The sequence below is a fragment of the Salarias fasciatus genome, chromosome 14, assembly GCF_902148845.1.
Source record: "Salarias fasciatus chromosome 14, fSalaFa1.1, whole genome shotgun sequence".
In the NCBI taxonomy this organism is placed as follows: Eukaryota; Metazoa; Chordata; class Actinopteri; order Blenniiformes; family Blenniidae; genus Salarias; species Salarias fasciatus.
The window spans coordinates 34,893,041-34,915,552 of NC_043758.1; the positions used below are offsets into that span (position 1 = coordinate 34,893,041).

General features: G+C 42.8%; 1 protein-coding gene across 13 annotated transcripts in view; it reads left to right on the top strand.

Annotated features, from left to right (window-relative positions):
• Positions 1 to 1,551: 1,551 nt before the first annotated feature.
• The window catches only part of ncam1b (neural cell adhesion molecule 1b), an 80,909-nt gene continuing 59,948 nt past the window's right edge, over positions 1,552 to 22,512 (top strand). For 7 of the 13 annotated variants that reach the window (XM_030108495.1, XM_030108494.1, XM_030108497.1 and 4 more), the window contains exon 1: positions 1,553 to 1,836. In XM_030108495.1, the coding sequence (XP_029964355.1) occupies positions 1,785 to 1,836 (52 nt within the window). In that variant the 5' untranslated portion in view covers positions 1,553 to 1,784. Of the gene's footprint in view, positions 1,837 to 22,512 lie in introns of all 13 variants that reach the window. The other 6 variants (XM_030108493.1, XM_030108496.1, XM_030108499.1 and 3 more) reach the window with 3 other exon arrangements.

A 22,512-nucleotide genomic window follows, 5' to 3' on the forward strand; every position in this document is an offset into this window, starting at 1 on the left:
TTCATTACGTTATTAGTCTCTTGGAAAACGCTATTTTACCCTTATGGTCAAATATATTTAATGATGCCATATATAATTGAATTGCAGTTAATCAGATTCTTTGTCTGAACAGTTCGTGAGCTTTGTCTTTAAGGTGCTTTGTAAGTTAAGAAACTATTATTATAAGTATGAATTAAATATGTTTCCATTGTATTTCTAGATGGTGGTTATAGTCAATCTTATTTAACATGGGCAAATTTAATCAAAACCATCAATTTTTTTTTCATTTACTAACCTTTTTTACATGCATTTTGCATATCGTTACTGTATACTTTACTTTTTTGAACTCTATAACATAGTGCAAGTGCTTAGAAAACAGACACCGCCAGACAAGCCTGGAAAATTAACTTAATAAGACATTTACACCTATAATATCCTAACTATTCTATTATGATAATAGAATAGTGAGTGCATAGAGAAAAAGTAGGTGTTCAGATTATGAAAAACAGTCACGTGCTGCTCATTAAGTCTCTATTTAGAAACCTAAGATGTTTCAAATAGGTGGATCATCTAATTAATTCATTTATGAATATATCCTGGCAATTGTGTTTAACCACTTGATTAACCATAAATAGACACTTCAGTTACAATTCATTGATGATAATAATTCAAACACGACTGTAACAAATTTTGAGTCACAGAAAATACAGTAGAACTCAGAGAAAACATGCAAACTCCACATAGAAAGGATTAGTGTAAACTCAAACCCATGAAGTTCGCAATATGAAGCAAGAGCTATATGTATGTATTTATTATATAAGCTTTAAATTTACACTCTGAGCATTTTCCTTGAGGTGGCACAGATTATACATTTTAAAAGAGTCAACATTTTTCGAAATCCGAATAGTGATTACCAAAAATTTCAATTATGTAAAATACAGTGAAATGTCCAAAGAAGCGCCGAGAGCGCCTTGGCAACGCGCGCACGCACTGAACCAGGGCCAGTGCACGCCACTGAAATGTACGTGCAGGGGGCTGGTAGAACGGCGAAGGGATTTGATTGGTCCACGCCGTACGATTGGAGTTTTTACTGTCCTGTGGCCGCTACAGTTGTCAGATTTTTTCCACACCTTTTTCCGTCCACATAATGTATTGAATTCTCCCAGGGGGCAAGGAGCATTTCAATCAGTATGACAAAAAGTGCTTTAAAAAAAAAAAAAATTAGTGCCATTACTGCAATCTTGACAATTTGATCAGTGGGTTTGCGGTCCGGATTGCATCCTCTCACGGGCCGGTTATGGCCCACAGGCCTTATGTTTGACACTCCTGATCTATATTTTGGAAGACAAATGAGATAAATAACTTAAAAGCTTCACAAGCCATGTCACAAACATTTTTTTTCAACTCTGCTGCTTCAGTGTGCGTGTTTGTTTAAATCCCTGACGAAGTGTTTATTTATCTTATTAATGGGAATTCCGCTGAGCCTGCTCTCCCTTGTGGGACTATTTGACGGGCGGTCCTTCATTCCGGCCGCGCGGAGTGATCCGCGTGTGTGAGCAGGCTCCGCTTGTCAGTCAGACTTTGAACTGTGCACTGGCGCTCATCGCCGCTAATCTCCGACCGCTGCCTGTCACCGCGCCGCCGCTGCTGCCGCCGCCGCTGACACTCATCACCGACCCGCTCAGATACTCAGATTAGGATGAACACTTGCTGAGGGAGCCGAGGAGAACCCGAGGGCAACACCGCAAGGGAGAGACGGACACTGAGCTGCGGCGTTTCACGTCCACGCTACTCGGGGAGTTGCGATGGTCCAGCCACGGGATATTTATCTCGCCTTGCTTCTTGTGGGCTGCACAGGTAAGAACAGGAGAAGAAGAAGAAGAAACCTTTTCATTTTGAACTCTTAACTCTGTAAAGCTCTGTTGTGGACATCCCGTCTGTGCACTCGCTGGACCGCAGGCATCCTCCTCCTCTCCTCCTGTCCTCCTGTCCTCCTCCTCCTCCTCCTCTTCCTCCTCCGCCCGCAGGCTCTGTTTAGCAGGTGCGACTGTAACATTGCTGCGCTGCTGCTAATTAGCTTACTGTGTCTTTTAAAACACGGTCGCACTATTTCCATACACTCAGCGGGGCATTGCGAGGCTCCTCTTCTCGCGTGACGAGCCCGCGCGCTGACTTTACACTATTGCACGTTAAATAAAATATGAGCTCCATGCTTTAAAAAAAAAAAAAAAAAAAAAAAAATGTCATCACGCGGATGAGGGGGGTGGGGGTGGGGGTGGCACAGGAGGCGCGAGGACGACATTTTTTTTTCTCGTCGCGTGAGGTCGTGTCGGTGTGGGCCGTGGGTCTGCCTGCACGGGACGTGTTGTTGTTGATGATGGGTAGTGATGCTGATGCGCGCACACACATCTACACACACACACACACACACACACACACAGCCTCCCGGGCTTACTCACCATCTCAGTTCATGTGTATATTTATGCGGAATAAAACGTATTTCGCTCGCACCTGTCCTTGTGCACAGGTGTGAGGACTGCACTGAGGAAGAGGAGGAGGAGGAGGAGGAGGAGATGTTGACAATGAATGCGCGTGTCAGGGGAGCTGGTGGTTTATTTCTCTGCGAACACAACTTCTACTCTGAATCATCTGTTATGTAATCCCATGCCACGATAAAGGCTTTGAAACGAGATCCTCTAAGTTGGTATAATGTGTCATTATGTAAGTTTAATTGGAGGAGTTTTGTGCGAAATTGCTTCTTTTTTTTTTTTTTTTTTTTTTTAATAACGTCTCGTGCCATTTGATTAAGGTCGGTGAATTGAGGGTCGAGGTGTTTGGAGTGGTTACCTTCAGCCTTGTTCAGCTCAGCTTTGTCGTGGGATAGCCTTTTAATCCTTCATGTACAAGCCGATATGCACAGGGGTGTTCCTCACTGCATCCTAACCGTAATACCACCTCCCTGCCTTTAATGGGAAGCGCCATGCACCTGCACGTCCTCCTTCACTGGACTGGGAAGATTGTTCAACTGTTTTGTTGCACATCTCCTCATCTAGACACACTGAAATATACCAGTCTTATAAATGACAGCTTGCAAATGAACATCTAGACTGATGAAAGCACCACATGCTTCAGAGGCTTCAGACTGTAAAAATATTCTATTCTGTTGGCGAGAGATTGCCTTTTGAAGTTTGTGTGCGGCTGATACTCCCGCCTGTATATCTGCAGCGGTGAGAAATAACTACCAGTCCTGTGATTAGAGTCGCACCAAATTGAGTATGTTGTTATTGTGGTTGTACAATAGCTGAAGAAATCAAAAACGTCAGCTCTGCCGGTATCGATTTTTCTACACAAACAACATTCAAAATGAGATTCAGAATCAAATGAGCCATTAAATGTCTTGTGTACAATTTATTGAAAAAAAAAAGTCATGGAGTATCTCGGGACTGGGATGTTTTGTGCTTGAAGAATTTACTTGTCAGACTTTGTAAATTAGCTGCGAAAATCTTCTCATCATTTCTTTGAAGTGCTTCCAGATTGGGTAGCTGTACTAATCAGTCGTAAGCGGATTTAAAGGTTTCTTTCCATTTCCATTATACATGTTGAAGATGGTTTACCTGAATCATGTCGGAGGCGGTGACCTATATACAGTAGGTATGAGTTCTGAAGCTCCGGTCTCCAGCGGATTTTGTTTCTGAGTGAGACAAAAGGCTCATGATGCTCATATGGTCATGATCTCAGGAAGCTATTTACCTGTAAAGTGGATTACCTTGATTCAGAGCTGGATTATTAACTACCCCACCTTCTGTAGTGACCGCTTTGCGTTGCTAACTCATTAGAGAGGAAAACTATTTATGGAATATCTGCTGCTGCAGCTGACTGGGGCTGAACCCAACGCTATCATTCCACATCTGGCACTGTGTGTAGAGTTAAAAAAAAAAAAAGCCAGGCACAGAGGTAGATGGACAATGTGGGCGTGGTCCTTCGTTTTATCTGCAATCTGCAACCTATGATTTAGGTGCAGCGACGGTATCGTCTTGATCGTGGCAGCATTTCCCCCGACAGTCCCATCGGGAAGGTTGTCGGAGCAGTCGCACGCTGAGGTGTAGCAGGATGTTAATCTTGTCAAAAGATGATCTCAGGCTATCTGTTTTTACAAGATTGTCACCACTGCTTTTTGCAAGCACCCCTCATGGCGTGACTTAAGACCTCAATTTTCATGTCACAACAAGAGATATTGTCACAACTGCTCGTATATTGACTGGGGCTGAGCAGAATCAAACTTGATGGCTTTTAGCAATTTCCTGTTGTGTCTCAACTTCACAGCACATACAACAAATGCTGAAAATGACAGCTGAGAGCATTAGTGAAAATATCTGGTACATAAACAGGTCTTTATCACTTGTGGGCTCACCTCTTTGGGGTGGTCCAGACGGCTCGTCAAGTGGCTACTCAGCTATGCCGAGCATGACCATGCCCCTGAAAGCTGGAGGATGTTAGTGGCCTTCTGGGTCCAATAAAGTCAAATAAAGCTGCTAAATTTAGCATTCACTCCTGAGCTCAGAGTTGTTGACATTTCAGTGAGGCTGCACTTTGGCTTACCGGGGCGTTATTTCAGCACCATTAAAGGACACGCCTCTGCATTTCAGAGCAGGGAATATGGCCCTTTTTTTAATTTTAAACATCATTTTTGACACATAATTTCCATCCTTAAATCTCCTGATCATGCGGATGGTTCCCCTGTCATGTGACTCGGTGCAGACACCTTAGTATGAAATCTGGCGTCATGGCAGAGATTATTTACAGTCTCTACTTGGCAGCGTGTTTAACAAGCAGTTAATTTTCCCATTCAGTGTATCTGTGTTTTGCAGGCGGCACAGGGGAGTTTACCTTTAATAAACTGCTGACACGTAACACATTCGCCATCACTGCCACGAAAATGTTTCAGCAGTCCTTTAATTGAAATGCCTTTTGTTGCGTGTGTAATTCTGTACACAAAACAATGTAAACAGTATATTAAATGGTATTCATATGATCTTTCCCAGTTTAACATGGATTAAAAAAATCCATGTTTAAATAGATGATTATAAGGCACGGTTGCAGTATTAACGATAGCACTGAGATTCAGAAAGGATTAACCCTCTAGCTCAATCCGCTCCCCGTTCTGATGGCTGCATGCTCAGCAGGTCTGTTGAGACTCTTGACATAATTATTAATTGTTTCTCTTTGAACTGATAGCTGGAGTATGGAATAATTTCAGGAAATGAAATATAGCCCGCAGAAATCCAAGAGAGAGAAATTAAACAAAACTAGGCGAGATAGGAGATGAGTCACAGATGACAGCTAGACTGATTAATGACGTGCGGCTCTGCATCTTATCGTATGCATAGCTCTTCCAAACAGGGCGCTGCGTCTCTCTACTTTACAGCAGGATTGTTTTATTTAGCCTGCGTTACATCATCCCTCAGATCATGTGGAAATGATGACGTAGTCCTCGGCTGCTCCATTTACAAAGATGGAGCATGTCTGACAGCAGGACGACTTACTGGAGCTCACACATTTTTTTACTCACCACTTTGTTTTTATTTTTTATTTTTGTGAGGATGGAAAATCAACACAGCCAAAAGCAACAGCTACACGTCCAACAACTCCAACTTGATGAAGCAGTGCTTTGAGGGGAGCGTGTGCACATTGTGTGCTGGCAGCGCCGCTTCTCATATTGAGAATTTATTTGGGAGGACTACCAAAATATACTCCTTTCACCCAAAACACACACAATGTCTTTTAAAAACTGTTGATTGCTCTTCAGCTGACTGCGAGAGCACTACCAATCATCTTGTGCAATTGCATAACCCCAATGAGTACAGGGGCCTTTACAGTTTGTCCCTGGCTGAATGGAACCCATAGTACTTCAGCTCAGTATGTTCCTACCTCACAATGAGGCGTCAGTAGAAAAAAAAAGTTTTTTTTGCTTCAAGCTTACAGATTAACGGGAATATTTTACAGAATTTATCTTACTTTTTTATTTATAACTCACCAAAACTGGTGATTCATGATTTTTTCTGGCACCGGAAACTCATGAAATCACACAGTTTGAAATGTAAACAAGATAACATGCGTTTCTTTCCAGATCTAAGCTGCAGTTATACAAGCATACTGAGAGTATTTCCCATGGTTAGGTGTCATGAGCTGCACATTTAGCAGATCGGCTGCAGGAGCGGGTGCTGTTTCTGCGCGTTTACAGAGGATGCCCTGAGGTACAATGTTGAGTGCAGGTCACTTGCATTTTCACAGAGTCCTTAGAGAATGATACACAAAGACTGCAGCTATGCCTGTAAAAAATAGAACCGCCAGAAAAAAAATGCTTCAGATAATTCCTTCAAAGAACTGGAAAATCAACAGAACCCACCAAATTCATAACATAACTGCAACCAAACAACTATTATGAGTCAGAATAACAACTATTCTGAAATATTGTGGATTATTATTCATCAAATTTGAAATACTGCCTCGCAGAATTGTTCAAATTGTATTCACTCACCATATTATTAGACAGTTTCTGGTGATGAAATGCTCTCCTAACTGGAAAACACTGCCGTTCCTGAAGGAATGAAAACAGAATTTTAAAAAGCCTGAAAAAGCCCAGCGTTACTGCTTTTCCATTTGTGCAAACAGAAACAATCATCAAATGCCTAATTTGACAAGCTGAAGCCATGCTTGAGTTTAGTCGGTCGTTTCATCTTCGCCCGGCTCTACATATGCGCCGTAACGCTGTTCGTGTTGTGCTGGTCCAGTCAGACAAACATTTCATCATCCTCCTGAAAAACACCCAGATATCAAACGTCCGCAGCGTCTCTGAACGTTTGACGTGTGGCGTCGAGACATACTTTTTGAAATTTTATTAAAACTTACATTTTGAGAAAACATATCGCAAAAAAAAAGAAGCAACGAAAGTGAGTAAAAGTTTTATCTCAGCTTTTCAACTACTATTTCTGTTATTTTTGTTTTGTCTTATCAAATAACTAAAGCTGCCAGCATGAGAGTGTCTCCTGACAAGCTGCCGCTAAGCTGTGGAGGATGTTTATTGAACCAGAATCTGTTTCAGAATGTAACAGATGATGGAGACAAACAGCTGTTGCAGTGGGAGACAATTTCAAGAAAACAACTGTCAGCGCTTCACGTTTGAAGTGCTCCAGTATTTTATCTATTCAGACCACACATGTTTAAAAAAATGCTGCTAACTGTGTCACGGTTAACATAACATATAAATCAAACCGCAGCCCCTGTGGCTCTCTCGTGTCTCGCAGTTGATTTTCAACAATCAGGCAAAGTCCAAGGTTTTCATCCGGAATTAGGAAGTGGGGAAGCGAGAGGGCTGCTGCGGTTTTGTTCTCGTCAGGATCATTTGACGGTTTGTTGACGGGGAGCGGATGAGACAGATCCAGGTCTGAGAGGGTTGAGAGGAGATTCACTGCCCAAGGACGCTAAAAAGATGACATTACACGTGCACGTGACCCGGAGAGGCTCTGTAGGAGGAGCGTCAACATCCTTTCCTCGGGGTTGGCTCACAGGAGCTGGCTGTGGGCTTGGCAGTCGTCTCTTTCACTGATTAGCTTCTGCTGTGATTGCATCCTCATGCCTTATCCCTGTGAGGTTTGACTTATTATAACAGGGATTTATATTAATCGGGTTTAATTTGGGAGTATGAAACAGGTTAAACATAGCAATGAACAGAGGCGCCTGGGAGACGAGCGCCCTGTGTGTCTTGTTTCCACTCTATTTGAACACCGAAAGCCCACTTTTCACCTGGAGTTTAGAAAATATGAGAGGACGAGCCCCCCCTCAGAGCTGGAAGCACATTGTGCACATCCCCCAATTCTCAAGGGACACATGCTTTGTCTCACAGTGATGTTTTCGTGCTGGCCTTCCTAATGTTTTTCAGATTTTTGGGATCCATAGGCAAGAGAAAGCATGACTGTTCAAATCTGTCTATGTTTCTTGCAGCCGTCTCAACAAAATGATAAATTGATAAGCGGTATGTTTTACCAAACACTCATTCCTTTTTCATGATTTTCTTTCTAAAATATTTAAATGGAGAAATTCGTGTAGGGAAAAGGCACGATCCAGATCCTGTGGTTTCCCCTGCTGCTGCCCCCCAGCGAACCTCCCCCAGAAGATATCCACTGATCGAACCGCTTCTCAGGTGGTGATTCTCATCCTCGCAGATCCACTTTCCGATCGCTCCTGGCCAAATGAAAAACATGCTTCGGTTCTAAGAGTCTCGGGAAATTAGAGCAGGACGTCCTTGTCATTCATCAAATTAAAAAAAAAAAGAGGCCAGCAGTGTGAACGCTGGGTCCCATTGGACCTGCAGCCCCATACCGATGAGCGTTTAGGCTTCAGACTCATTAAGCTCATCTTTGAAGCTGTTTCTTTGTTTGACAGAAAGAAGGATTATTTCAGATCGGAAAAGTTTTGTTAATTATCAATTTATTTGCCTGGAATGTGGAAACAGCTTAACGCTGATAGTGTTGTTTTAAGTGGTGCTTTCAGTCAGATATGCTTATTAAAAACCTTTTTTTTTTTGAACGACTTCTCTTCACTCGGAATGATTAACGCTGGAAATGACTTTGAACTTTGTCAGCGCTGCAGTTTTAATTTTCATCCTAAGTCTGCCAAAGGTTGGACCAGCCCCTCTCATCATCGCTTGGTGCACTTACAAAATGTTACCTGTCCTCTCTTCAGGCTGAAAATACAGAGAGATTTCTTCTTCTGCTCGAGCTGTGAAGAAGTGAGAACACCTCGCGGCTCGCTTTGGCTTTTCTGGGTCTTATTTGGCAGTGAGAGAAGCAGGAAAGGACAAGACTCCTGTGGCCCAAACTAAGTCATCACAGGCTTGACTGTGGCCCCTGTGGCCCCCTGGAAAAGGAGATGAGTTCATAATCATGTCACCATCGACGTCCGGAGGAGCGGTGTCCCACTTTAGACACGCTGGAGTCTTCTCAAGTCGAGCTTACTGGGTCTTACTGAGCTTACAGTATGTCTGATATAAGGAAAATGAGTGGCTAATCTTACGGAAATAAAGCAACACGCTGTTGGCTAGGATTTAGCTCCCCACTTCTTTTGTGCGGTGTGAAGGGAAGCAGTGTGTGTGACTCCTCATGCATACATGCACCTCATGCTGCATTCATTACTGAGACACTGTAGGATGCAGCATGCATGGAGCAGTGCAAATCTGAATTGCTTTGCCTCGCCTCGGGCTTTCTTTTCATGCAGTCGCTGTAGTGTGTCACCCACTAGCATTATACTTCTCTGCAGGCTCCGCCACCGCCAGGCAACTTCGGTACACTTGTAACATAAGATATTTTGAAATAAATCTATCACACAGGTCCCACTAGGATTGTCTAATTGTTTGGCTTCATTTGGGAACGGTGTCTGTTCAGGATGTAAAAGTTGTAGTTAGGGTGGGTTTTTTTTTTTTTAATTGTTGTTAGAGTCCTTTGAAATCAAACAGAGCAGATGATTTGTGAACCAGGTGTGTGTGTAGGTGTGATGAATAAATGACAGGGGGATGTGAAATGCTGTTTTCCATCGCAGTGTTGTGAATTCACGATAAACATTTGATCTGTCACCAAATATATTTACACTTGCTGAAAAACTAACACGCGCGCACACGCACGCACGCACACACACACACACACACACACACACACACACACACACACACACACACACGCAGTCAGCTTTATCCATCATTGGTTTTCAGTATAGAGTAGATTTCCTTATATTTTAGTGTATGAGGTGAAGACAGACGTAGAGGTTGATACTGGAGATTCACATGGGGTTTGATTCATTCTGGAGTTCAGGCTGCTTTTAAACCCCTCATGTGGCATGACGTCTGTACGCACAGCGTTATTGTTTAACACACCAACACACTGACTTCATTTCACACCAATCCCTCCATCTTCTATACTAATTCATTCAACTCGGGGTCATGGCGTGCTGGAACTGGTCCTACCTGACTCTGGGTGAAAAGGCAGGTTACACAGCGGACAGGTGCATCACAGAGCAAACACAGAGACAAATGATCATATATGTTCGCAGCTCTGGTCAATTTCAAGCCACCAGTTGACCTCAGATACCATGTTTTAAGACTGTGGAAGGAAATCTTCTGTGTCATGGAAGAGAAAAACCTCACACACTGACAGCAAGAACATGCAAACTCCATACAGAGAGGCGTAAAAGACCGAAGTCAAACTGGGGATCTTGTTGCTGCGGGGAGGGAGGCAGCGCTAACGACTACAACACCATGCAGCCCACTTCATTGCACAATCTTGCATAATATTCCCATTATGCTGTGAAGGCCTGCAATTCTACATTGCGCTCTGTATGTAAATAGTCATTATGAAAACGACGAATGGTAAAAATAGGTTGACTTATGAAAAGAAAAAAAAAAAAAGGCTTGAAACGGACAAGACTAATTCCAAATGCAAACCACATGACATTTGGAAAAACTGCGGAGTGAGTCATTAAAGTCCAAGCTGGTGTTGCTCAAGACAGAATGTCAAAGCTGAAGTGGTTGCGCGTAAGTCGCAACTGTTGCTCACAAATAGTGCTTTCCGTTCTGCCCGCCGCGCTCCACGTCGCCACTTTAGCTTCCAACATGCCCCCTATCCTTCATACTCCAGCAAGCACATCTTGTACCTGCTCCCCGGCCGCAAGACGAGGAACGCCAACAATCCCATTTAAACAGAAGAAAAATCACAGTGCTAAAGAAATGCTGCAACTTTAATGTCGGAAAGGGAAGTTGAACTGGCAACCAGGCCGCTGTCTTTCTGCAGCAGCGTGCAGATTTAGATAAGACGGAGACAGAGGCTTTCAGGTCAAATGGGGGCATGTGGGATTCGATTCTGACCCGGGATCACTTCTCAATCGGTTGTGGAAGACATGGATCTGTCAGTTACTTTGTATTGTTGTGACCTTGCTGCGGAGGGGTTTGATGTAACCTCATTTTGTAGCTTTGTATCTATTATAGAAGAGAATCCAGATATCTCCTCACCGGACCTGCCCCCACTCCCAAAGGTGTTTCAGAGCCACGACAACAATATTCCAACCCAAGAGTTGTAGAAGCTTGGAAAACATGAATAAAATGGCCTGTCCTTTGTGTCTCTGATTGTTAGATGAGTAATTCATCTGAAGTGGGAGGATGAAACACTGCCCACCCATACACAGCACATCAGAGATCTATTGCTGATGAACTCCAAAGAGGATCTACCCACTAATTTCATAATGCCTGGCAGTGTTTTATCATGCATGTTGACAACTGCAAATTAGATCTATCATTGTGAGCGTGACGCTGTCTGGGTGAATGATGCTGGAACGTGCTGTGAAACGGTTAATATTTAATGTCGTCCATGCATCTTGTATAAACGCGCCGTCACAAAGGTGGGCTTGCGGAGAATTAATGCTTCTTAACTCTTTTTCCCTCGCATTAACACGTAACCTGGTGAAGTTATTGATTAGGGATGTGCTTATTGACTAATTTCTCTGAGGCCTGACTAGTGGAGGGCAGCTGCAATGACAGGTAATTGAGCAACCTTGAATGAAATTATGGTTCTAAATGTTTCTGGTAGAAAACCAGCAATTATTTGGAAGTTTAATCATTTACTCCATCAATTGCACACATCCCTGTTATTGAGAAAATATGAACAGTAAACAATGTCTGTGTGTCCAAAAAGTGGCCGACTGAAAGTCTGTCCCTAAATTAGTGCAGTGAAAAACTTGGTTTTAATCTCTAATTAGATCACACTGAGACGGCGCTATCTCCTGGGAAGCATTAGCAGCAATAGCTCTATCTCATCCATTCAACAAGCCCGATCCAGTGCTGAAAGGACGGCAGTGAGTCCCACACAGACCAGACCCGGCCCGCCTGTAGAAGACACCGTTCGACGCGTTCACACCAGTGCAACGTGCCATCATGTTCACTAATTTAAAGCAGTGAATTAAGAGTATGAGTACCCAAATGACTCGTGGTTTTCATGAAAATCACTTTTTATTCATGGGAAATGTGCCGACTCACCACAAGATAACCAGCTTTTTTTTTTTTTTTTGTAAGTTTATTAGCCTGGAGCTGCAGGGATGAGCAATGTGTCACACCATTATCAAGTTGATAGTGTTTTATGGGTAAATGTTTTAGCATTAGGACTTCTTAAAGCACTCGAAGGAGTAGAAGAATGTAGAAAGCGATATCACTGCAGCTGGGATTTAACCTCATTTCATTCTCATTCACACGCAGTAATCGAAAAATTATGTAATGAACATGTCCAAAGATAGCGAGGAGGAACTGCTTTTAATATCAAAACTCAAAACTCAGTGTCAGACACATCAGCATCAGACACTACTGCCATAATATGTGAACATTTCGGTTGTATTTTAACACTTTTTTTTTTCTGTGATTTGATTGATACTCCTCTGTGCAGCGACTCCCGTGCGTATATGTCTAAAGACTGGGCTGTTCTGGAGATTTCACACAGTCAAATTACATTTTGCCACAGTAATAATCCTGACACGCAGCTCAGCCTGAGATCTAAGCATCCACTTTGACCTTTTCTATCTGGACAGCACATGCAGGCCTGCGGTGATTGATCCCACTGAATAATGAATGAGTAATATGAAGGAAATTACACCATCCCCTCTGCATTATCCTTATTACTGCCTGGACTCTCGCAACAGGAGTGTTTTTCCTATTTTGATGAGCACTCCACTTTAAATTAAGGTTTTTTGCAACTTGTAACAGAAATGTATTCAGCCGTGTTTCCTCTCTCGCTCTCTCTCTCTCTCACACACACACACAGATTAACAGTCTTGTTTTTTCCTAGAAAAGCAGCATCACGAGCAAGGTGTAACACATAAAGAGATTCCCTCTGTCTACCGGGGACCTTCAATGCACAGGTATCGAAGCCAATTAGACGTAACTGCTGGTGTTTAGGCGTCGGGTAATTTTCAGAGGCTGTGAAGCATCAGTTGAAGGTGTTTTTATCTGGAAGCCCGGATTTCCAACATTAACCATCGGTATCATTAGGAGCAGAAAACAGGACTCCTCTGATTGGCTGGAAGATTCAATAGTCTATTTCAGAGTCGGGGGAGACTGGAGGAGTCCAGTTATGTCCTCGGTGGCAGGCTGCAGGTGATGGATGGGATTTGCTCTGAAATGCTGAGGGCTGTTTGGATGTGGTCGGGCTTGGTAGCAGCTTTTCTGAACCACTGCACGACTGCTTCTTTCTTCCTTCAGCAGGACTGCAGCTAATGGAAGTTTTTTCATTATGGCGTAGTCTGCTGGCGGTTCTCTCATTTAAAATGTCAGAGAAGGTGTTGAAAATTTAAACTGCAACCAAAGTCCTGGATTGCCATGCAACCTGTGTGCTGTTATCATACAAACGTGATATAAAGAGACTTAGAAAATGTGATTTTTCATTGTTGACTGAATCTGCCTGTGAACAGCTTGAGTGATGAGTGCAGCCCAGATTTTAGATTTTTTTTTTCAGCCCACTTGAAGGTGATGAAAATGACCTTGTGGCTGCTGCTGAACCTCAGATTCAAATGTGTGGAAGAGTTGCTCTTCTTTAACCCCCTGACCATGTTTGGAAGGGTTCACAGGAGCGTCTCTCCACCTTCTCACCGACCTCGTGAGAAGTTGCTGCATCTGGACTATCGAGTGTGTGCAGTACTTACTGTCGAGTAAACAGCCGTGGTGCCGATGGGGTCGCTCGGCCTGCAGGGCGCTGAACTGTTCTTGAAGAAGGAGCGAGGAATTCTTTTCACTCATGAATTCATTTCCTCGCTGATGGCACATGTCCATGTGCGAGGGTTCAGCAGTTGTACAGGGAAAACTGGGTGAACCAAAAATTTATGGTTCAAAACTACTGCCTATTTGTAGACTTAAAAATTCTTGAGTTCAAAGGTACAAACAATTGCCTCTCTCTCTCTGGGAAATTGTAGCTGTAGCAGCACTTTCTTCATTCACCAGAAAACATTTGATGTTGTGAACACTTATCTACTCCCCTGTCAAACTTCCAAAAAATATGGTGTTGTGTTTGTTCCAGGAGAGTTCTGTTTTCTTTCCAGAGTGGTAAAATACTGTCAGCATCTTGTGTTTTCCTCTCCGTGTGGCTCAGGTGCTGCGTAAAAACAGCCAGGCAGGACGCCAAAGTCTTCCGCTGGTCGGTGAAATCCTGCACGTATCCCATCCTGCCAGGGTTCACACATGAGTCTGCGTCCTGCAGGCTCTGCCATGGATGACGGCGCCCAGCATACTGGACATTTCTGACACGGTCCTCATAAAAATGAAGATACAATTACATAAATCACCGTGATGGGAGTCTTTTGGCGGTCTCACAGCTGAATTGTTCTCACTGTCATGGTTAAATTTAGAGTTGACTCTTTATTCAATTATGCAGTGCGATGTGCGTCAAAACTCTCAAACCTCACCTCAGCTGTAGCACCACACTGGATCGCTGTCCATGTTTCATCTTTATAAATGCAAACCTCATAACCTTACGGATTTATCCTCCTATCAGCCCTCACATTAAAACTTTTGATGTGATCAAGCAGCTTGATGCCGCTGACTGTGATTAATTGTGTAAACTTTCTTGTTGCTTGGTGTAGTAGTACTCCATAATAAAGCACCATCATTACAACCAAATTGATCCTGGTTATTAAATATTGTGATAATGGTTATTAATCGCAGTAATACCTGTAAAAGCCATTAACCTTCATTCTTTTCCTTCACGTAATCTAAATTAATCATGAATTAGCAGCTGTTGATAAAGAGTAGCAGATGAGTTGAGGAACAATTCTTCACCCCTGAGACAAGTGATACGACAAATCCATTACTTAATTGAATAGGATGGTCCAAGTGTGATATTAAAATTAAAAAAAAAAAAACACTTTACAGATGAGTCATCGGAGCACTACTTTTTCTTTGAATTCTTCTTCAGAGTCTCTTGGTTGTACTGTTTTGGAAACCAGCGCCATGTCGAAATGTTAGTTCTAAACCCTCATGATATCAGTTCATAGTTTAAGTATTAGATGAGAAAATGGAAAGAGCAGATAAAAGAGAAGGAAGGATGGGAAAAACTGTGCAAGGTCACATACTTATGTGAAACATTCAGCTGAATGGGTGTATTTTGTGGACCACTTAGTCGATCCAAGATGGTTTCTTTTCATTGAAAGGAGCCGCCTGAACATGGAATATGCAAACAGCACTTTCACAATGCTCTGCCGTCTTTTTGAGCTCAACATGTTTTTGGAGTGTACGCTGTGTATTTGGCCTCTTGTCTGCTTGTCTGTCTCGGTCTATTTTACCATGTCTCTCACGCTCCTCCCTGAAGGATCTCCTCTCAGTATGACTCATTGACTTCCACTGCCTGAAAGCCCGTCTTGCTCTCTTTGCCAGCAGAAGCCGGATGTGTCATGAACCCCATCGTGCATCTTTTGCCTGGATGTCACAGAGCGCACAAGTAGATGACAGGCCCCTCCGAAGCAAACAAAACTATCTCCCATCAGCAGTCCCAGTGACCATCGGGTTGAGGTTATCTAAGCACCATTAAAAATCTTGGAAAATGAGAAGAAAAAGCCAAATGGACATGAACTTCATTCATTTGACGATGTCTCTGCAGGTTTAGTTTGATCGAAACGAGCTCCGATGTGGTGACTCTCTTAATGCAGTTCATGGGTGGAAGAATAGACATCAGTATCAAATCCTGGTGGGTGCAGAATAACCACCACTTAGTTAGATCGAGGTGTGAAACTGAGCAAAAAAGGAAATGACCAAGAATGGTATCCGACAGCTTGCTGCATATCTTCTTCTGTGACACTCTCGTGTGTTTTATAATCTCTGATAATGCTCAGATGGTCATAAAATCACCAAAGTTGTTCCACAGTTGTATTAAGTATAGCATTGTGTGATTATTCCATCAGATAATACTGTAGATGCTATCTCTGTTTTGAATTTTTTTTTTGTCAGATATTTAAAATATTAATGCAAAATCTTAATTTTTCTTATGTAGCCCTGAGCAAATATTCTGTTTGGTTAAAGCAGAGACTTTCCCCAGACCTCGGTAGGGCTTTTTTTTTTTTTTTCTTCCCAATACTGTTCAGTGTAGAATCGTACTTTTTGATAACCCTCGTACACTCTCCTCCACACTTTTTTTCCAGTGCGAGTGACATAAACGTTTATCTGTCCATTGCTACTTCAGCAGAAAAACCTCTTAAAGTTTAACATTATTCCAAACAGTAATGGGATACATATAGAATAAAGTGGATGGTAGCAGACTTTTACTGAAAAATGGAGTTGAATACAAGTTTATATGAAGCCCTGCAGCTGAAAATGGTTGTTTTTTTTGTTTTTTTTTGTTGTCTTCATCACTTTCACATTACGTTACAGCAATAACAAAAATCACATTTATTTTCATGTGATCACAATTTAGATTTGTTTTAAAATCTATTAATTAATTTTTTAAAATTCCGTAGGACAGTTTGTGCTGGGGAAACGTCTCCCCCCGACCGCCCTCCCCTTCCTGGAAACATCACTCCCTCTGGTTTTGTCACAAATCGCGCCTCGGGTGAAACGCTATTTTCCTCACATCTTATCGCTCTAATTAGGCTTTCTTGTGCTTAAGACAAGTCCAGGCAGAGGAAGGCTGTGCACGATACCAGGCATTTTAATGAATCACCATTTGGATAAATGTTGATCTAATAGAATCCGTGGCCGTGCCACTTGTCAGCTGTTAGCAAACACTAATCATCCGCTGTATCCTCAATGGCACGCTGGCGACTTGCGTATCGACTCCCACCGGAGATTCCTTCACAACAGCCACCATTAGTGCAGAGAGAGGCTGTGAAGGACTGTTCCCCGTCGTGTGACAGCACATGGCTGCTTTCTCTGCCTCAGTGGCTGCGGCAACGCGCCGCTAAAACACATTTTGACTGAACAGGGTCAGGGCGCGGTTTCACCACTGGATCTGAGTTACTGTGCCGAAGCACTGAAGATGTCTGACATCAGCTGCGCCGGCGTTCAGAGCGCCGGCCGGTCTCCAGCATATTGGAAAATATGTTCATGCAGGGTTACTGCTATATTGATACAATAGGGAGGCTGAGTCACAGAGATAAGCAACTATCTCTGTCATATTTTGCCAGGGATTCACTTTGAGTGTTATATTGCAATATTTATAGGATTCAGAAGTGTTTATTACATCCCTCTCTGCCAGGTATATCACAGTAGCCTGCTGGTTTTCCCATTACTTAGGAAAAACTGGCTTTGTTGTGTTGGGTTCTTCTGTATATTCTCATCGATTCACTGTATGTCAAAACTATTGAACGTGTTAATGAATAATGTGTGAAAAATCACATTGAAGAAATTAATCACTTTAGTTGTATTATCTGTTCCAATCATGGAAACTTGATGTGTTAAAATGTTCCACTGTTGTTTGTACCCTAATTTTCTCATGGAAATTAATTAGGAAATTAGCTCAGAGGAACGTTCTGTTGAAATCCTGTCGCAACATGTGACATTGTGTTCGCGGAGCTGCTGTGTTGCCCCGGGCAGTGGCTATTTATTCAATGATAAGGTGACATGTTTTCCAACTCTTCCGGCACGCGCCGAGCCGTGACTGCTGTGGTTAGTTGGTTAGTGTCTCAAAGAGATCACAGTTTAAACAAGCAGAGGACAGCTGCTTTCTGGAAGCAGCGGCGTGCACGCAGGGGTACGATGCACGCCGTGTTTACTCACACAAAATAATTGGGCTCAGGTCTTCTCGAGTTAATCTGTTTACATGCACATTTGATCGGCCGTGGCTGTGTGTCTCTGGCTGCAGGTTACTGCTCTCAGAACAGTGCGGTCGGGACAGAAAAAGCTATCGGCTGCTCACTCACTTTGACCGCTCGTCTGAAATTTCTGCATTTACACATGAAAATTGGGGGAGTAATGAAATTATTTGTGTTTTCACCAAATCACACAGAGAGATTGCATATATAACCCTGCATCATTTTATCCAGGAAACTCAGACGAACATGAGCTGCTCTGAAAACTGTTGTTATTCCTGTAAGTTTGATAATAGATAATAGTAGGGAAAGGTTAATGCTGGAGTGCTCACCTTCAGCTGGGTCAAACCACGTTGTTTTTCTCATTCTTTATTTCCTAGAATGTTCAGGGTTTCTGCTAAAATTTCCAGTTCAGCTGAAGGGAATGAAACGTTTCTCCTCTAAGTTCAGATCGGAACTTTTGGACATTTAAAAATTTTAATAGTATCACTTCTGCAATTTCATTTAGCAGACGCTTTTGTCCAAAGCGACGTATCACTTGCAATGAAAAGATTAAATGAGACTAAACACTTGTTAACAGACACAAATCACTTATCAGATACAATAATATTAATAATTTTCTTTGATGTTGTCAACTCCTTTGGTTTCCTGTAGCTTCCATGTTCAAATTTTTTAGTAATCTTGTGTGTTGGGGCTGAAGTCCAGGCTGTCTTTTAGTGTGAGCCTCTTTGTTTTGGTTGGCAGTTGCAGATGATAAATAGTGTGAAGCTGCTTTTCATGCAGACTATACCACTGTGTAGCAGCCCAGAAGTACAGGTGGTGTTGTGTTGTGAATCCCTACTCCCCGAACCGAACCCAAACCAGGGTATAAGCTGGAAAACTACCTGACTTTGAAAGCACAGCTCATTATTAGGCTTGAGTTGCTATTACGACTTCTGTTTGGTGAAGTTCTTCTTAATATTCCAGGCTGCACTCATTTATAATAAACTGAAATATTACATATTGTAGATTTAAGACCTTGTGAACAGATGATACCCGCATTTACATGAAAACTTCAGCTGAGTACATTGTGCTACGAAGAATAACTTGATTTTTTGGGGGGGTTTGTGAGTTTCCTGGGCTCTTTATTCCCGACAGCATTATTTCAGTCTTGCAGCTCACAGGATTTGTAAGAGAACATGCAGCGGACTGAGGCTCAAACGTGCAGCGTATATTATGTTGGCTCTACCTCAGACTTGAGCTTGCAGGGTTTAGCAGGAAGCGATGTGGAGCTGTTACTTTCAGACGAAGAACTGTAATCACAAGGTCAGATTAATAACATACATTGCAAATTTAGTAATCACCTCCAAATGGTTTTGCATTTCATCAGTTCATGTTCCTAAATATGACCCTCAAATCCATGCGTGTCCACTGATAATTCAATTATTTCAGACCACTTAACTGAAGCTGGACCTTAGCGAGAGTCCTATTACTTGTATAATGAGTAGGCGTACGGGCAGAAAGAAAGGATTACCCCTGTGTAATTTATCACAAACCTGTTTTCTAAGTGCCTGGATTAATGGCAGTGGCTGTCTTTCCTCTCTGTCGACGTCTCTGGAGATTCCAGCCCCAAGAAACAGAGTAGTTAGCTCTCCAGAGGCTAGTCCTGTCCCAGTGTCTATTTTTACCGATCAGCCTCTCATTGGCCAATAAGGTGTGTGTGTGTGTGCGTGTGCGTGTGTGTGTCTGTGTGTGCGTGTGTGCGTGGAGGCTCTCGTTGTGTCATAAGGTGCCTCCGTGCCATCTGTCGTCCTCCGTGGAGCTGTTGTGAAGACCGACCACGCCTCGCCAGTCTGTCTCAAAGAATGCAAAGCACAACCTTGGGCTTTCCTTGCTCTTTTTGTATGGACAGCGATAGCAGGAAGGCTTGTAATGAAACCAAGTGAATGAAAACAGCCGTTTCAAGAAGAAAAGTAGCCCCTTTTCTGGTAGGAGACTGGAAATCGTGCACTGGTTATGTGTTGGTGCATTTGATATGCAGAGAAATGATAAGCTGATGTTGCAGGCAAACGGTAAATACGGAGGGATTTGCTTGGCAGGTGTAGTAACAGGTTGCCCATGAGTCACTGCTTGTCTCGTCCATGAGTGGATTATGATGATGTTGTTGTGCTCGAAGTGCTAAATGACTAAATCACAACATTTGTGTGATCCGTTCATGGCTGACTGAAGAACTTTATCATATTTAACTGACCGCCGTGTGTCATAACTGCATAAAGGCCCTCTGCTTCAGAGGTTTCCCCCAAACATTTGTTTGTGTTTCTCAGGGTAATCATTCTTGATAATATCGTCTCAGTTTATAGATGATGGGAAAAGTTCATCCAAGAAAACAACAGTTCGTGGAGGTAATTATGGCACAGCGTAATGATCAGAGTGGGTAGAATGCTAAAAAGATCTCAGTATTTACCAACCAGGTGACCAGGTTTTCAATGAGTTTCACTTTGAATATAGACCCTTTGATTTCTGACTCACTTTTGCATCCTCTCCAGCCACGACCGTCACTGTCAGCTGCATTCAAGCACACCCTGTTCACGCAGCTGCTTCGTCTGTATCTCTCCGCATCACGTCCACAACCAGAGTTCAGGAAGTGTCACATTAAACAACCACAGGAAAACTATATTTAACGCTATTTTAGCTAACTTGCAATTAGCTTTCCGATCACATGCGTGCGGGAGCGCAGGCTGGAATCCGTACAGATCACGGATCAGATGTGATTTGTTCCCCATCTGGTAACATCGGCGGCGTGACGTTTCAACGGGGAAACAAATAGCCGTCACTGAAAAAAGAGGGCGAGCGCACAGAGCTTCGGTTTCCGTGGTGCTCACCTGGACTAAAAACACCTTAAATCCGTTGAAGAAGGCTCAGCACAGAGGACTGCGCGCCTCGCTCTCCCGTCTTATAGCCTGCTGATTCATTTCTGCTCAGCTACTTGATGAACAGGAGGAGCTACCGCTGCACTTTGTGGCTCTCCATCTGCAGAGAAATGAGCAGGAAGGACCTGCAGCAAGCCGCTATTTCATCTCAGAGACATTTAAACTGACCGAATACTAAAGAAGACCAGGCGTATTTTGACTCGAGCCGCGGCAGACTTCATCTGTTCTCCCTGGAAAGAGATACCCGATCTTAAAAACTACAATAAAGAAAGAAAGAAAGAAAAACACAAAAAAAGCCAAACCAGTCACCAAAAAGCACAGCCTGTATTTAAGACTTGAAGTGCTCGAGCTCTCCCTTGATTTTAATTTGTACTATTCATTGATTTTTGTTTATTATATATTTTATTAATTTCACTTTTGGAGCTGCTACATGTTTGTAGTTGTTTATCCAATGATGAGAATTTCTCCTCTGATTCTGAAAGCAGCTATTTATTTTCCACTATGTGAATTACAAATATTAATCTTTGCAATTTACAAACTGAGGAATGTTTTCTGACTAAGTGCAGGCGAGCTGATTAGTTTCTGCTGAGGTACAGCACCATAACAGATATGCTGTTGCACTTTTCAGTATTGTGTCATTTCATCAGTGATATTCAGACATCGGGATTAGAGATTTTTCTGACAAAAACATGTTGAAAGGCCTTCATATTCTTTCAGATAAATATCTCCCAACCCCAGGTGTTATCAGTTCTCATCCATCCTGCCTGCAGGGTCTCTAATTAGTTAGCAAACGGGAAATAGTTTGGAAGAATGTGGCGCTGTTGCTTGGGAATGCAAATGATCCCGGTGTTATGGCTTAGCACAATTAGATGTGGCATGGATTATTAAAGGACATGAGGGATGGCCTTGAATAACATAAACATGCACCTGGAGTACAAAGCATGTCCTTTCCAGAGCGACTCAAAAGCCCTTTTCAATCGTCACAGACGACTGAATGTGAAGCAAGAATTCATGATATGACCCTGGATGGAAATATTACTAGCAAGCTGTTAAATATGTTACGTTGGTGCTTAAATTCCACACATTTTTTTAAGGCCAAAAGGATATTTCAATTCATGATTCTCTCATGTGAATAGTTACCACTGCAGCCTCATAGTGGTTACTTACAATGCTATCCCCATGTGCTCCAGTTTCCAAGCCCTCAGACCTTCACATTAGTTATTCGGATTGGGCTGACCAAGGCGCCGGCCTCAGAACTGCAGCCAGTCCCACGGCAATGCGCCGTCCCTCTGATTGTGTTCAGACCGGTCACATTCAGAGGACGGATCTCCTAAAGGGAGCTGATGCAGTATGTGTAATATTAAACGGGATGAAACAAATGAGTTTCTTTGCAGGGCACAGATGACTCCTGTGTTGTGATCATAGGACTTTATTCTGATATCGTTAGCAAGAGGCCAATTTTTTCTTCAGTGAAATGCGTTGCACGTACACATCAGAAAGATGAATGAACTGAAGGCATTTCAGTGGGAGCTGTCTGCTTAGCGAGATAGGGAGAGGTCTCGTGCATATAGATTTCATGAGCGCACAAAACAGGTGGCTGAAAGAGTGCGTTTCTCAGTAAGTACGTGAGGGTGAACAAGGAGGGAAATATTCTCCAGGAATATTGTTTTTGTGCAGGGCATTTCGATAATAAAAATCAGTACACAATAGAGTCAGTGTGGGCTAGAAATATACCTTTAGCCACAAGGTGGCCAACATAATGGCACAATATCTTCTGATTATTTTGTTCTCAAAGAATTCAACACCA